This window comes from Meriones unguiculatus, chromosome 3, assembly GCF_030254825.1.
Source record: "Meriones unguiculatus strain TT.TT164.6M chromosome 3, Bangor_MerUng_6.1, whole genome shotgun sequence".
Taxonomy (NCBI): Eukaryota; Metazoa; Chordata; class Mammalia; order Rodentia; family Muridae; genus Meriones; species Meriones unguiculatus.
Genome location: NC_083351.1, coordinates 10,600,620 through 10,617,116, shown reverse-complemented (window position 1 = coordinate 10,617,116; position 16,497 = coordinate 10,600,620). Strand labels below are relative to the sequence as shown.

Sequence of the window (16,497 nt, the reverse complement as noted above, 5' to 3'; positions counted from 1 at the left end):
GCCCATAATCCCAACACTCAAGAGGCTGAGGAAGGGTTGCCTTTGAGGCTAGCCTGGGTTATATAGCTAGCCCTTACCTCAAAAACCAACACAAAGCAAACAAACAAAAACTAGAGTTTGTTTAAACTCCTTTCTAATGTGTTCTAGGAGAGCCCAAAGAAGGAAAACTCGGGCCTTCCAACTAGAATTTACAAGTCCTTAGCAGGGATGGCCAGATGGCTGTGTTCAAGAGCACTGGCTGCTCTTGCAAAGGACCTGGGTTCAGTTCCAGTACCCACTTAGTTGGGAGCTACGGGCTCACAAGTGTCTGTAAGTCCAGTTCCAGGGACTCGGCGCCCTCTTCCGGCCTTTGTGAGCACTTGGCACTCCCATGGTATATACATACACATGCAGGCAAAACACGCACAAGTGAAAATAAGTCAATCTTTAAAAGCCTGTAGATAGCCGAGCACAGTAGCACACCCCTGTAATCCCAGTACTCAGGGAGGCAGAGGCAGGAGGATGCTGTGAGTTCAAGGCCACCCTGGTCTATAGAGTGAGTTCCAAGACAGCCATGGCTAAAAAGAGAAATCCTGTCTCAGAAAACCAAAGCCAAACCAAAGCAAAAACAACAAAGCCTGTAGATTTGAGCCTGTTTCTTGGATGATGGCCTGTGACTCTTCCTCTTGCATCCTTTGAGGCTCACAGAGGAGCACCCCACTTTGGGAAGAACTCACCCTACTGCTCAGAGGCTGTCCTCTGGGAAAAGGCAGAAGACGTCAGAGTTGGCAGAAAACACCGCTCTGTTGGTGCTACCCATGCTGCCTTGGTGCCACGGTGACAGGTTGAGGAGCTATAACAGGGTAACCCACCTGAAGGGCCTAAGGATTTACTATCCGGCTGTGTAGGAAAAGGATGCTGGCCCACGGCCTGAGGTCTTGAGGGGTAGCAAGCCACGACAGCTGGGCTGAGAGCAGTGTCTCCTAAGGTTGGTTCAGCAGTAGCCAGAAGCGGCTATTTTAAAGCAAAGAAGGGCATGGGCCTGCTATTAGTCCTGGGCCAGGGATGGTCCAGCCAAGGATGACCACTGAGGTGTCTAGGGAACGAGTGTTCACGTCCCAGAACAGGTACAAAGGTCCCGAGGCAGGAGCCACAGTGAGGAGGCTGATAGGGCTGAGCTCAGGAGTAAGGATGTGAGTGGTATGAGGTGAGGCTATGAGGGCAGCTGAGGGCCAAAGCATGTACAGGACTTCATTTGCAGTTTGATGAGGAGCCGCTAAAGGTTTGAACACCAGGAGATAACATGATCGCATGCATTGTCGCAGGCTTCTGGGTGCCAGGTCCAGACTGCAGACGACACATGTAGGTAGAAAGCTCCCCTGTGAGCGGATGGGGAACCAGGGCAATGGCACCAGGGCAGCTGTGGTTGGGGAGGAAGTGAGAGGGGTCCGACTGAGGATCTGGAAATGATGTCCAGGGGTTCATCAATGGGTGAGGTGCTACTCGTGAGAAGAGGAAGTGATAGCCTTCTAGGTTTCCCGGTTCCAGCCACTGAGCGGTCCCATCTATACATCAGGTGGCCCTCTGCCAGGAGACATTAAAGGGGAGCTGTCCAGGGGGTGGTGGGGAGATGGGCTGAGAGGCGAAGACAGCCATGCTGGGCACTGAGCTCAGGAAGAGGGTCTCTGAGTGCTGCCCACAAGCAGGCTCCACAGACACACTCACAGAACTTGAAAAATATAACCATGACCAGGCCCCTTCCCAGACCAAGACAGCACATTCCGTAGGCGGGCCAGACACAGCCTTTCTTTCAGCACCCCCAGGAAATCCCACATACAGCCAGCGCACTGCGGTGCAAGGTCCTGAGGAGGGCCACCAATAAGCCATCCTATATGGCTGGAGCCAGAGGCTGAGGCGGTGGGTGACGCAGGATAAGGTCAGGAGGGTGGCTGAGGGCCCGCTCACGTAGGACAGTATGTGCTGCAGAAGCCATGTGAAAGAATCTCCAGAGAGAGAGGGCACCGTGGGTTACTGGAGTCACAGAGGCCAAGGACTTCAATGAAAGGTCCTGGGGTGAGGAACAGGGAAGTTTCATGGAACACATTTTGAGTAAACAAGGCCTTAAAAACTGGCTGCAGGAATTAGAACTTGAAACTCAGCAGATTCTTGATCTATCTGTTTTGAGTCAAGGTCTCTTGTACCCCAGGCTGGCCTTGAACTTGCTGTGTAACTGACACTGACCTTAAACTCCGGATCCAACTCCCGCATGCTGAGACCACAGGTGTGTGCCACCATGCCTAGCGTACGCAGTTGCTGGGGACTGTACCCAGGACTTCATGTGTGCTAAGCATGCTCCTTACCAGCTGAGCTACAAGCCAGCCCGATAATGTTAAGGAAATGTTTCTTTTCTTTTTTTCTTTTCTAAGACAGGGTATCTCTGGGTAGCCCTGGCTGTCTTAGAACTTGCTCTGTAGCCCAGGCTGGCCTCAAACTCAGAGATCTACCTGCCTCTGCCTCCTGAGTACTGGGATTACAGGCATTCGCCACCGCTCCCCAAGCTATAATGACTAATTTTTAAAGGAGGTAATGGGTATCAGGTCTTGTGGGAGGAAGAGTTGTCTATAAGCAATGTACACTGGGGTAGCTACGGATGAATATGTTAAAAAAGAAAAAAAGACAGGAGAAGGAAGGGGACAAAAGAACAGGAGACAACAAATACCAAAAACTCTTTTGACCAGTTTTGCTAAAAGGACGGTAGGAAAACAGGTGGAACAAGAAGGATAGGCATGTCCCAGGAGTGGAGGGGTGAGACACAGGTGGGCTGGTATGTTTGACTCTATTAAAAGCATCAAAATGAGGGGGCTGACATGGTGACTTGGTGGTAAAGAGCACTGCCTGCTCTGCCAGAAGACCCAGGTTCAATCTACAGCTCCTGCATCAGGCGACTGACAATTGCCTGTACTCCAGCTCCAGGGGAGCCAACCTCCTTATTCTGGCCTCTGCAGGTACCTGCACACACATGGCACACACTCACATAGACACGTATACATAAATAAAACAATACACACACACACACACACACACACACACACACACACACACACACACACACACAAATACCAAGACCAGCAGGACAAGAAAGAGACGGAATGTTAGATTCTGTAAAGCTGCCGTCTGTTCCCAGACCACATCCTGGACTGGCTAAGCTCATACGTTGCCCCCATTTTTGGCAGGTGTGCTCAGGCACCAGGCCCAGGGTGAGCTTGCCTGTTTAGCCCAGACTGCCTTCAAGCCAGGAGGATGTGCTCCAGGAGCGCCCTGGGGAGACCAGCCATCACATGACTGCACCATCCCATGACTTTGGGGAAACGTGGGTGGCACTCGCCATCAAGCCAAGAAATGTCTGACGCATTCTGATCAGGGCTGGTCCCAGGCTCAGTTCTGAGGCCTAGTCTTGTCTCTCCTATAGACAAGTGACTCAGAACAACCCGAATCCCACGTCAGGCACCGTGCAACCCTTCTGGACTGGTCTCTAATCATTATCGTAAAGGTGGCTGTAGATTATAAATGGCCAAGTACAAAGATGGGAACAGGTGACCTTTTCTCTTCTGCCCTGGTCAGTGAGGACTGAAAGAGGCCACAATGCTGTCATCTGACCTGGGTCCCAGCTCTACCACTGACTGAACCTGTCCTGGGAGAAAGGTGGGTCATACTCCTGTCTTCACAGGGCCGGATAACCCCTGCTTCGACAGTAGCAGGAGAGCGTCCAAGGCCTGAGGGGTCCAGGGCCGTGCAATGGCTGTGTTAACCACGTCACTGCTAGGAGGCTCCACAGCAGCACATGCCCTTCCCCACACCTGCCGGTCGCCCCCCTGACTCATCCCTGCTCACTCAGCGAGTGCACAAACCTGAAGTATGACACAAACAGCCTGGCAACACAGAAGGCAGGCCTGTCTCCTCTGTTGCCTGAGGTGGAGGTTTCCTGGCTCAGCAGCCTCCCTGCTGGCCTCACACAGAGCTCCGGTATGCAGGTGGCTGGCTGCTAGGGAAGCTCTCGGGAGTCCAGGTCCCGAAGCAAAGGAAGGAAGGATGGGCTCACCCAAGTCAGCCCTTTAAATAACTAAATGGACGGCGGCCACGGCTGAATGAGCCCGAATGCGTGGTGGAGCAGATGGAGTAATCTCCAGGGCCCTCGGCCTACCGTGCCGCTCCCCTCGGAAACTGCTGCAGGGTGCCTCAGCAAACGTGTGTCCCAGGAGAGGAGGCAGAGCAACATCCGCCCTGCGGTTTGGAATTCTATTCCAGGCATGGCCACTGCCTGGACAGACTGCAGGGCCTTCTGTTTGTGTAGTTTTGAGTCAGACTGTCTCACTGGGTAGCTTAGGCTTGACCCAGATTTGCAAATGTCCTGCCTCAGCCTCTCCCGTGCTGGGTGGGATTGCTGTGTGTGCCACCATGCCAAGCAACCACTGCGGTCTCCACAGACACTCACTCTTTCTGAGGCAGCTCCTCAGAGGAACAGCAGAGGCTGAACCACATGACACCATTTATTGTCTTGGGAATCAGGACTTCCTCAAATTCTGATTCCTGAACTTCTCAGGAAGAGGCCAAAAGAGAACACGACCAAAAAGTGACAGATGGAGAAGAGCTGATATGACTGTCCCTTCAGGAGGGTCTCCATGATTCCCACCCTTTTTAAACTTTTCATCTTGAGACAAGGTCTTACTGTGTGAAGGTTTGAATAAGAATAGCTCTTGGCTGGAGAGGTGGCTCAGAGGTTAAGAGCACTGGCTGCTCTTCCAGAGGTCCTAAGTTCAATTCCCACATGGTGACTCACAACCATCTACAATGAGATCTGGCGCCCTCTTCTGGCGTGCAGGCTTACATGCAGACAGAACATTGTATACATAATAAAATAAATAAATAAATACATAAATACATAAATAAATAAATATTTTAAAGAATGACTCCTATAGGTTCCTATATTTGAGTGCTTGGTCACCAGGGAATAACACTCCTTGAAAGGGTTAGAAGGATTAGGAGGTGTGGCCCTTTGAAGGAAGTGTGTGTGTGTGGGGGGGGGTACTGACCTTTCAAAAGCCCATGCTGGCCAGGTCTCTCTCTTTGCCTTAGCCACTTCTCCATGCCATGCCTGCCTGCCGCCATGCTCCTCACCATGATAACAGACTAAGCCTCTGAAATGCTTTCCTTTTATAAGAGTTGCCTTGGCCATTGTGCCTCTTCACAGCAATAGAACAGTGACTAATACAATAGGCTACCCAGGCTGTCCTTGAACTTGAGATCCTTCTGCCTCAGTTTCCCAAAGAATTGGCATTAAGCTTTTGAGACCGGACCTAGCTTTATATTTATGCTTAGACATCTGTACAGATGGCAGAGTCTTGATGGAAAAGGCTGGTGCCCATCACCTAGCCCCTAAAAAACAGATTTAAGGGGCACGGTACATTATACACTTTAGGCAAGCTTCTTTTTTGGGGGAGTGAAAGGGTATCTCAAGCAGTCCAGGCTGGCTATGCAGCCAAGGATGACCTTGAACTTCTGACCCTCCTGCCTCAGGCTCCCAAGGGCTGAAGTTAGAGGTATCCATCGTCACCTCCGGCTTTACACAGTGCTGGAGATCACAACGTGAACCTTGTGCATGCTAGGCAGGTATATTCTAGAACTGAGCTGCATCTCCAGAAGGATAATGCCAGGGGGTATACATAATAAATAAGTAAAGCTTTAAAGAAAAAAAGAGAATGATGCCCGTGTCACATGGTCCAAGGAGCAGGTCACTGCTGCCAAAAGCATTTCTGGAGAGAACCCCCACTGGGTCTAAGTCAGGGCCGGGTGCTGGCCAGGGCTGGAGAAGGCTGACATCCCAGGGTTTCTAAGACAACCATCTGGCCATCAGGAAGTTTCCCACGGTCTCGGTAAGAACGCCCAGTGCAGGGTGGCATTGACGGGAGAGAGACCCGGAAAGCGGGGACAGTGCGTGGCAGCAGCAAGCCACAGCACACTGGAAAAGTCTGAAGAACCCTCATTTTATGGCTGAGGGAGGCGAAGGCTTCCCATCCCACCGAGGCATGCCTCAGACCCTAGAAGCGGCTCCGCTGTTTCCATCCCACCTGAGATGAAGCAGCACAGGTTTTGAGGTGCCCAGTGACCAGGGTCACAGTGCCGGGATGTTCTAGTGGCTTCCTTTCTTGACAGCATCAGCGTACAGGTCCTGGCGGTCTACAGCTCCACTAACACCACAGTGCTTCTGAGCCTCCCAGTTTTAAAGTCTGTATCCCCAGATGCCGCTCCACCTCAGCCTGGGACAGCCTGGTTCAGACTGACAACTAGTTACAGTGGCCTGCAGAGCTGGAGAGTACAACAGTCGCCCTGGGTGAGAACCAGGGAGAGACCCGGAGATTCGGACGCAGGCGTCCCATTTCCTCACGGGCATGACCATCCCATCTCTGTGGGGCAGTCACTACAGAACCCCTGAGCTGTCCTAAAGGGTCTGTTTGCCATGGCCTGCATCGTCCTGGAATCAACACTGGGGAAATTAAAGCCTCTTAAAAGCATGAGTGGATCCCACAGCCTGACAGCGGCAGACACCAGGCTGGGAGAGGTACTGAGAAGCGCCCATGGGAAAAAGAAAGCAGGCTCTGGAGGTTTTTGTATGCCTTGTTTAGGCTGTAATGCTGGCTGAAGAGGACAGGTCGCTTAGGTTAATTCGGCAGAATGCTGTTTCTAGAAGCCTGGGCCGCGACATGCAGGAGGTCCTGGGTTCGTGTCCCAGAACCACCACATACAGCAGAGAAGGCAGCACACGCCTGTCTCCCCACAGATAATTCTATGTATTTAAAAAAGTTTTACTCCTAAAAAAAAAAATTGTTATGTGTATGAATTGTTTTACCTGAATCTGTGTATGTAGCCATAAGCATGCCTAAGCCTGTAGAAACTACAAGAGGGTGTCGGACCCCATAGAACTGGAGTTACATACGGTTGTGAGCCACCACATGCATGCTGGGAGCCAAGCCTGGGTCCTCTGCAAAAGCAGCAGCCAGTGCTCTTAACATCTCTCCAGCCCGAAAAACATTCTGTAAAGTAGTTAAATACTTTTCCTTCCAGGAAGGAGATTGCCCAAGCCTCAAAGTACTTGGGAGCAAGACTTGACCCCTTTCGGAGGAACCAAGGATGCCTTTCAGAGTGGGAAGAGAAAACTGCCAAGAGCCCCTGGGCAAACACCAGAGGCCCAGAAGTTAGACACTGGCCTGAAAGAAAACAGGGAGCAGGATTCTTCCCCGTTCTTCCAGGCTGGAGCTGGCAGAACCCTGCCCACCAGTGCTGTGTGCCATGCTTATGCGGGGGAGGGATTTCTCAAAGCCTACTCTATACCAGGCTTCCAAGCTGCCCTTTGCTGCCTGTGTCCTTTCAGTTCCTCTCCCCTCTGTGCACTGGGCCTACATGACCTCGTGAGTGCTTCCCCAACCAGTGTCCAGATAAAGGAAAATGTCCACCAAGTCATACTGCGAACTACATTACCAGTCTGGGGGACATGGCGGCACCCTTGCCTCCGGTCCGAGGCCCGTGCAATGCCAAGGTCTAGTCAGGTACATTACGGGCTGAAAACTCAAAACACAGGGCGTAGAAGTCTGCCGGGGACATACTGGATTACAAATCCTGGTTACTTAAGGACAGAAAGGAGGGCTTGAGGTCCACATCCACCCATTGTAATTCGTATCATTTTTTATGTTTGTGTGTGTGATATATGCAGAAGTCAGGGACAGCCTCTAATGTCCACTCCTCAGGAACACTGTCCACCTTGGGTTTTTGAGATAAGGTCTCATACTTGGCCCCGCATTCACTGAATGAGCTAGGCTGGCCATCAAACCCCAGGAGTCCTGCTGTCGCCGCCTCATGCTCACCAAGCATGGTCTACGATGGGCAGCTTTCTAAAGTGGGTTCCGGAGATCAAACTCAGGCCCTTGTGCACTTTACTGACGGACCCACCTCCCCAGGCCCCCGCTGCCATCTGCCTCACATCTGTCTCTAGAATGTAACCCGCCTCCCAGGATTGGCTCACCATTGTCTCCTAAAGACGACAAGAGCACCGAGTGCACGGCAGTCACTCAACAAACGGAGAATACAGACAGTTTATAGAGGACCAGCCCACAAGGCTGACCTATGGGGAGGGAGGGGGAGGAGGGCAATAGGGGATGACATGAGCAAAGTGTAATGATGCACACGTGCGCCTGAAGGACCCATTGTTACATACATTAAAAAGACTGACCTATAGAGATACATGATTGTCATGTAGACATGGAGAAAAGAGCAGGAGCCAGAAAAATGATTCCAAGGTCAACCTCACTCCTTCTGAGGTTCATGGTTTTGGACAAGCTGCCTCCCTGAGCCCACTGTCCCCAAGTTAGGCAGCAGCATGGACTGTCCTAGAGTGTTTCTGACTGGGGAAAGTTGTAGAGCTAGGAGCTGGCTCCGAGGAGATGAGATGTAAGGAACCCAGCTGTGTGCTCGCCTCTTCCTCTCACCGCGTTTGGCTGCTTCAAGCCTCAGCACCCTGAGAACACCCTAAAACAAAGAGCTTGAGTAAGGCTGGGGGTGTGTGGCTCAGTGGGTAGGGAGCTTGCTCAACATGCACAAAGTCTTGGGTTCCATCCCCAGCAACACATAAAACTGGGTGAGGTGCTCCATGCGGAGGCAGGAGGACCAGAAGTTCAAAGTCATCCTTGGCTATGAAGTGAGTTGTAGGAAGTGGGGTGTCACCAGACCAACCAGACAACTTGTGCTAAGACCGATCAGTGGCCTATGGCTTCCAAAAACTAAGATGGGTTGTGGATTTCTAATTTGTACAAGTCCCTTCCTTGTTCTCCCACGCCACTGGGTTACTTAGGTTCTGTTAGTTCCCGCTATTAAACAAACAGCTGTCTGGGGGAAAAGAACAGATTGCAAGAAACAGACATGTGCTTTTCTGCGTTTCTGTACTGTTTAATGTTGACAAGCACGGGGAGGAGATAAATCACAGATACAAGATGGAGAAGACTGAAGCAGGACAACCTGGCTATAAGACAGGGGATGCGCTCAGGAACCCAGATGCTCATGAATCCCAACAGACCAGTGAACTCCCAGGCCTGGCCTGAAACCTCATCATTCTCCAGTCTCACCCAGGAGACTCACACCCAGCAGGCAGCCAAGAGGATGAGCAGGAGGACGGGCTGGCAAGGAGCGTTCGCTCACATCAACCAGGACTGCTGCCTAGGCAGGACGCTCCAGGAGGCCAGCTCCAGGCAAGGGCTGCTCCGTCCACACTGCAGGGCAGGTTCTAGACACCAAGCTTGTCTAGAAGCCCTCTGTGCCACCAAAGAGGCCACTGGGAGAATTCTGCAGAAGGCAGGCCCCAGTGTTTCCTGAGGATTCGGGGCATTGTCAGCTCTTACACCAACACGCCATGGCGATGACTCCTGAGGCTGTGACAAGCACTCCAGCAGGACAAACTATCGGGGCATAAGCTACCTAGAAGGCCAGCTTCTCCTCCCCACAGCATTCACCCCCGGCTCCGCTCTTAGCATCCACACCCTCACTCAGTAGGCTTCCAGGACTAACATTCTGACAGCTGGCAGCAGATTTCCAGTTTTTCCATGACCTTCTTCCCACACTGGACTCCAAAACAGACAAGCTCTGAGGAAGATCGCAGAATTGCCAGAGCCACCCAACTCTGGAGTGTGAGATGTGGCTTCTAAGTAACCACAGGGACTCAGCCTTAGTCCTCCATGGTGCCCGCTATTGCCAGCGAGTGCCCAGGAGCAGGTGAATTTCTGCCTGGTCACAAACCGACACATAGAGCCTTTCAATAGGAATGGCTCTAAGTTAGAGGCAAGCCCAGGATGGACGAGGCCTAGAGTGTTCTGTGATGGGGCGGGAAGGACCACTGTGTTGCAAGGCTTCTGACAGAAACCTGATGTCAGAGAAACACCACATAAAAAGAGAAGCACACTGTAAACCAGACAGGCAGGGCTCAGGAAGAGCAGACACTTGTCTCACATCTGTTCGTGGGGGTCAGTGGGGTGACCCACAAGGTCAGAGCCTGTGGCGCATACTATGTGATTCCTTGGGGGTTTTCAGAATATTTTCCCAGAAGGCAGAGAGAACGAAACTACTGATCTAAAGCAAAGGGCCAGGACTTTCACTGTCAGTGCGCAGGCCCAGCTAGGCTATCGGAAGGAGTTGAAAGGTGGGGAAAGGCCAGTAGTAGCCACAAAAGCCTTTAATCCCAGCACTCTGGTGGCAGAGGCAGGTGGGTCTCTGTAAGAAGATTATATATAGACCGGTCTCAAAAAGCACAACAGAAGTGGGGAAAAGCCCACTCCCCGGGACAGCCTTGGAAGCAGCAGTGACCAGCCAGGCTGGGAAACAGCTGCAGCCTGGTCATTGGAGCCTCTGGATCCAGACCCAGACGGGGGCCTCTGGCTGATAGGGCCTGGAGCTGGACAGGCCTCCCTGAGCCTCATTTAGCAGGTGGCAGTGTCTACCTCAACCATACAGGCGAAGAAGCAGGCCAGACAAGCGGCCGCTGGGCTACTGTCAATGTCATATGAATTTATTTGCCCTGTTTAAGAAGACACGGAATGGCTTCTTTTCATCTTGCATGCTTTTGAGATGTCTATGGCTTTATTATTATTACTAAAGTGATAATTATTGTAGTAATGGTGAGTTGTTTTTAAGGCAGAGTATGGCTATGTAGCCTAGGCTAGCCTTAACTTCATGGTGACCCTCCCACCCCAGCCTTTCCAGCACCGAGTATTGGTTTTTGGTTTGGCTTGGTTTTTTAAGACAGGGTTTCTCTGTGGAGCCTTGGATGTCTTGGACTCACTTTGTAGACCACGCTGGCCTCGAACTCACAGAGATCTGCCTGCCTCTGCCTCCCAAGTGCTGGGATTACAGGCGCGCACAGCTTATTTTTAGGTTTTATTGTTTTGTTTTTTTGAGACACGGTCTCTTGTAGCACAGGCTGGCCTAGAACTGTCTGTGTAGCCAATGGTGATAAGCAGCCTGCCACTGAGTCACACCCCCAGTCCACGTTTGTGTTTAGTGGTGTGTGTGTTTGCATGTGGTACATGTTTGTGTAGTGTGTGTGTGTAGGTTCCATGTATGGCATTCATGGTGTAAGTGTTGCATGTGTGTGGTGTACAGTGTGTGGTGTGTGTGTGTGTGTGTGTGGCATACGCGTGTATTTTCAGTACTTGCTGCTTGGCATCACGTCACAGGCTTGTCTTGTCAGGGAGGCTGGCCTGTTAGGCTATGGCGAGTTTGAGGTCAGCTCAGGCTACAGAGTGACACCCTGTCTCTCTTCCTCACCCAAGAAAAGACCTGTTCTCTTAGAATAACTCTGTCTTCCTTCTCTCCTCCTCAGGAGCGGTCCCTGCTGAAACTAGCCTGCCTGTGTCTTCACTGCCTTCCACCTGAAGCCCACGCCACGCCATTAGAATTGGAAATGGGCAGAGATGTGACTAACTTATTCCTCATCTTCTACTAGCATGTCGCTTCCAAGAGGACAGAGCCTTGTCGCTGTCCCATGTGACCTTCCTGGGGCCGAGAAAGAGGGAGGACCTGGACTAGGTACTCAGGAACCTGAGTACGTGGATGGGGTTCACCGTGTCCGCATTCACCCTGCAAACCTGAGATAAAGATGCAGCAGCCATGATGCTGGGCATTCTACAGGCCTTGCCACAGTCACTTCTCTGAAAGTGCTCATCAGCCACCTTGGCAGGAACTTTTTTGGGTATACCCACATATTCCTATATAAACTACTACCTACAGGCCAAAGTTTAGCCTATTTTTATAAAGGTTTTCTGGACTACAGCCTCACCCATAAATGTACGGTTGCTTGGGAGCAAAAAGGAAAGAATTAGGTAACTTCAGTGAAGGCTGTAACACTTAAAAATATTCACCACCTGATCTTTCAAGAAAAACTTTACAGGAAGGAGGGCATGGTACTGCAGGTCTATAATTGTAGCTACTGTGGAGGCTAACGCAAGAGGACACAAGTTCGAGAGTAGCCTGGGCAATTGTTAAATGCTCTCTCAGAAAAATAAAAAAAGGGCTGGGTAGCACTGGTGCACCCCTTTAATTCCAGCACTTGGGAGGCTGAGGCAGGAGGATCTCTGAGTTCTGGGCCGGCCTGGTCTATAGAGAGTTCCAGGACAGCCAAGGAGAAGCCCTGTCTTGAAAAACCAAAGGAGGAGGAGGAAATGGAAGAGGAAGAAGAAGAGGAGGAGGAGGAGGAGGAGGAGGAGGAAGAAAAAGAAGAAGAAGAAGGAAGCACTTAGGATGCAGCTCAGTGAGTGGAGTCCCTACCCAGCATGCAAGAGGCCCTGGGTTCAATCCCCAGCAACAGACACAGGCCAGGCCTGACGGTAGATGCCTGTAATTCCAGCACTTCCAAGGTGGAAGGGGAAGATCAAAAGTCAGCAGGAGGTCATTCTGTAAAATAAAATAATGAACTAAAAAAGGCCTGTGGTTGTGGGTCTCACAGAACAGGCACAAGGCCCTGGGTCCCAGCCCTACCTCAAGGGTAAAAGACAAGAAAACAATGCAAGTCATAATGGCAGCTGACACAGCGTTTAGGCCTAAGTGTGTGGTAGGGATTGTGCTAAGCATTGCGGGAATATTATCTCATGGAACTGAATTTCCATTCTAACATTGTGAGCAGAGCCTGACTGGCCAGGTCAACAGAGGCTCCACTGTCTGCTAGGATCCTTATACCCAATGGCAGACCCAGAATCCAAAGCCCAGCCCGGGTCTGCGCACCTCTGGCCTGTGTGACAGGCTGAATAGCTTTTCCACCTGCACATTCTATGGCTGGAATCTAGCAGAACCCTTGACAGTCATCCTCAGAAGGCCGCCTGGGGGTCCCCACTTCGCTTCTCTCTCCAAGAATGCTACCAGCTGCCAAGGCTTGGTTAGGGCCTCCCTCTCTCAACTAAGAGAGTCTCTGGGGGAGTCACAGCTGCTGCTTAAAATGCTTATTTGTATTAATGTGTGTCGGTGTGGGTGTGCGCACCTAGTGCAGGTATGCAAGAAGGCCAGAAGAGGACACTGGGTCACTTGGAACTGGAGTTACAGGAGGTAGTGGCCCACCCAAGCTAGGAGCTGGGGTCCTGACTTAGGTCCTCTGGAGAAGTTGCCAGTCCTCATAGCCACTAAGCTACTGCTCTGGCAAGTTGTTTTTATTTTTTGTTTTTCAAGACTGGGTTTCCCTGTGTAGTCTTGTCTGTCCTGGACTCACTTTGTAGACCAAGCTGGCCTTGAACTCACAGAGATCTGCCTGACTCTGCCTCCCCAAGTGCTGGGTGGGATTAAAGCCATGCACCACCACACCCAACTACTTTTCCCCCCTCTTTTTCCATCATGCTTTCTGGGGATTGAACCAAGGCCATCCAGTTTGTATACTGACTCAGGCTTGCAAGTGCTTTTACTGCTACGCCATCTTCCCTTCCTTGCCATAGCTGGTTCTTGGAGCACAGCTACGACCAGGGTACAGAAGCCTCAGTGCCTACTGTTACTGTTGTGTTTGTAGGTTGGTTTTGGTTTTTTGAGACAGGGTTTCTTCCTGTAGCCTTGGCTGTCCTGGAACTCTGTAGATCATGTTGGCCTTGAACTCAGAGATCCTCCTACCTCTGCCTCCAACAGTGCTGGGATTACAGGTATGAGCTGCTGCTGCCCCCCGACCCTGCTCATAGTTGCTTTGAGATAGAATATTACTGTGTATCTCTAGCCTTCAAACTAAGTAGCCCTGATAAAATGTCCTGTCTCAGAATAAGTCTTATTAGAAGCAGAAATCTTTATTTTCTAGTTTGTTTTTTCCAAGACAGTCTCACTACATAGCTCTGGCTGTACTAGAATTCACTATGTAGACCAGGATGGCCTCAAACTCAGAGATCCACCTGCCTCTGCCTCCCAAATGCTGGGCTCAAAGGCATGCACCACTGTGACCACCTAGAAGCAGAAACAACCTTAAAGGAGGCAGGCATAGTGGTACCCACTTTTAATGCCAACACCAGGGAAAGAGAGTTTGAGGCTAGCCTTGTCTACATAGTGAGACTGTTTTAAAAAAGAAAAGAAAAGAAAAGCAAGAAAGAAGAGGACCAGAGAGACGGCTCAGTGGGTAAAGGCACATGCTACCAAAACTTGCAACCTGCGTTTGATTCCTGAAACTCTTATGGTAGGAGAGAAGCACTGTTCAAAAGCTGTCCTCTGACCTCCACTTTCCACCTGGGCGTCCAGCCATAGACAGATGCATACACGAATAGGTAAAATATAATATACATACACACACATACAAAAGAGTATGCAGGAAGGCTGGTTAATCTTTTCAAATCAGGCGAGGCAAAAATTCAAATAGTAAAAAAGTAGATAGAAGTAAGTCTATTCTGATTGTCCACATACATTTTCTGTGCATATGAATTCTACCACCTAGCCTGGGAGTCTTTTTGTGCCCGCTCCTACTTTTTGTATTTGAGACAAGGTCTCACCATGCAATCCAGGCTAGCCTGGACCTCAGGATTCTGCTTTGGCCTTCTGAAGGCTGGGATGACGGACATCCCAGACAGCACCACCACACCCAGCCTTCCGAGGCTGACCTGTCTCCTCACCCCTGTGCGTGCCCTTGACAGGTAGTCATTTCTACCAGGAATTGGGGCAATGACCAATACTAGCAAGCCCTAACGCAGTGTCCTAGTGTCACTCTGTCTCAGGGCTCACCACCCATAAATACAATCCTAGGCACTTCAGGTCCTCAATCAGAACTCTGTAATGAGCTTTTCCTTAAACTGCCATCCTGGAGTAGGATGACTTGGGGACTCCCTGGGTCCCCCGGGCAATGTCATGGGGCACATCTGGGGTGGCCAGCAAGTGCTGGTCCTCGGCCTTTGCCCTGAAGGAGGAGGGATGCAGTGATTTCATTCCTCAGGGATGCTCTCTGGGCCGGGTCCTCCCCGGAGTCTTCCCGAGGTGTCACCGGTCCCTTCTGGGAAGGCAAGGCCGGGTTGGACACAGGGGAGCTCCGAGGACGCTGACCTCAACTTTGTTCTTTAAAAATAGCTCGGAGGAGGCCGCGGCGCTCCCGGGAGCCACCCGCTTCCCCTGCAGAGCCCGGGGTCGCCGGGAGGACGATGGCTCGGGGTGGGGGGTCACAGGGCGACCCAGGGGTAAAGAGACAGGGACCGGGTAGGGGCTGGGCCGAAGCAGGCCGCTCACCTTCTTCACCGACAGCGAGATGTTCTCCAGGATTCGGTCCTTCACCTCCCGCGGCTCCATGGCGCCGCCGCCGCCGCCGCCCCGTCGCCGCTTCCCGCGCCGGGCGCCCGGGGCCGCCGCCAACCGCTGCCGCCGGCCGTACGGGGGCTCCGTCGTGCCGGCCGCGGGCCCCGGCGCCCGCCGCCCTCGCCTCGCCTCGCCCGGGCCTCGCTCCGCCGCTGCCGGCGCCTCCCGAGCGCGGAGCCGGGAAGGAGACGCGGGCCGTGCGCGGCCGCAGGAACTGATGTCAGGCGGGGCGGCGCCAGCCCCGGCCGGGAGGGACCGCGGGCACCGGCGGGCCCGCCTCCTCCGAGGCCGGGAGCGGCGGAGACCCGGGGCCGCGGCGACCTGGGAGCTCATAGACCGGAGATCCGATCCGGGCGCGGAGACCTGGGGACTCACACAGCCGCGACCACGCAGGCCCGCGACGTCTCAGGGAAGGGATCGCACTGACCCCGCATCGCAGAGACTCGGGACTCGAACACCTTGGCTCTCGGGAACCTTGGCCCCACTCCCACCACCCCGCACCTCCCCGCACCACGCAGAACTCCAGAGCCGCTCTGCTCAAAGACCCCGGGAACCTCACAGACCCGGGCCCTCTCCCAACTCCTCCGAGACGCCGTGTTGTCATGCCCCTCCCCCCATCCCAACCACCTCAGCAGGGCCCTGTACAGGCCTGGAAACTGCCACAACTCCCTCCTTTCCTCCGCTCCCCTTCCCTGCAACCTTTAAAGACCCTCCTTCCAGGACCTGTCCAACTCCTTGGAGACCTCACCCCCACTCAGAACCCGCACAGACAGGGCCCCTCCCTCATTCCAACTCTGGCATTCCTCACCGTTGCCCACGAGGGACACCAGACATGCCAGCATACTTAAGAGACTCTGGAGACAAGGCCAGGCCTGTCAGAGACACCTACCTATCCCCTTCCAACCCCTCCACGCACACCCCAGGGTTCAGGGGTTTGGACAGCTTAGAGACTCCAGCACCCAAACTTGGCCTAACTCCAGAGCTCAGCTCTCCAATCCTCCACAACGCTGCAACTCATTCTCAAAGTCCAGTCCTTAACTTCAGGCCGTTGCAAACCCCTGATGGCTTTCCTACCTCCAAAGCAAACCCTTCTTCCCTATCAGCTCTCACACCCTCCGTTCTGGCTAATTTTATGTCAACTCTGCCCAGGGACACAAGCTAGAGTCATCGGAAAGGAGGGAAACTCAATGA

The 16,497-nt window shown here is 52.5% G+C and overlaps 1 protein-coding gene across 3 annotated transcripts in view; it reads right to left on the bottom strand.

Moving 5' to 3' along the window:
• Window positions 1-15,522, bottom strand: part of Plekhm2 (pleckstrin homology and RUN domain containing M2) — a 38,872-nt gene extending 23,350 nt beyond the window's left edge. Inside the window, exon 1 of one of the 3 annotated variants that reach the window (XM_060379142.1) lies at window positions 15,241-15,522. In XM_060379142.1, the coding sequence (XP_060235125.1) occupies window positions 15,241-15,300 (60 nt within the window). In that variant the 5' untranslated portion in view covers window positions 15,301-15,522. The remainder of the gene's footprint in view (window positions 1-15,240) is intronic. The other 2 variants (XM_021630843.2, XM_021630848.2) reach the window with 2 other exon arrangements.
• Window positions 15,523-16,497: the final 975 nt, after the last annotated feature.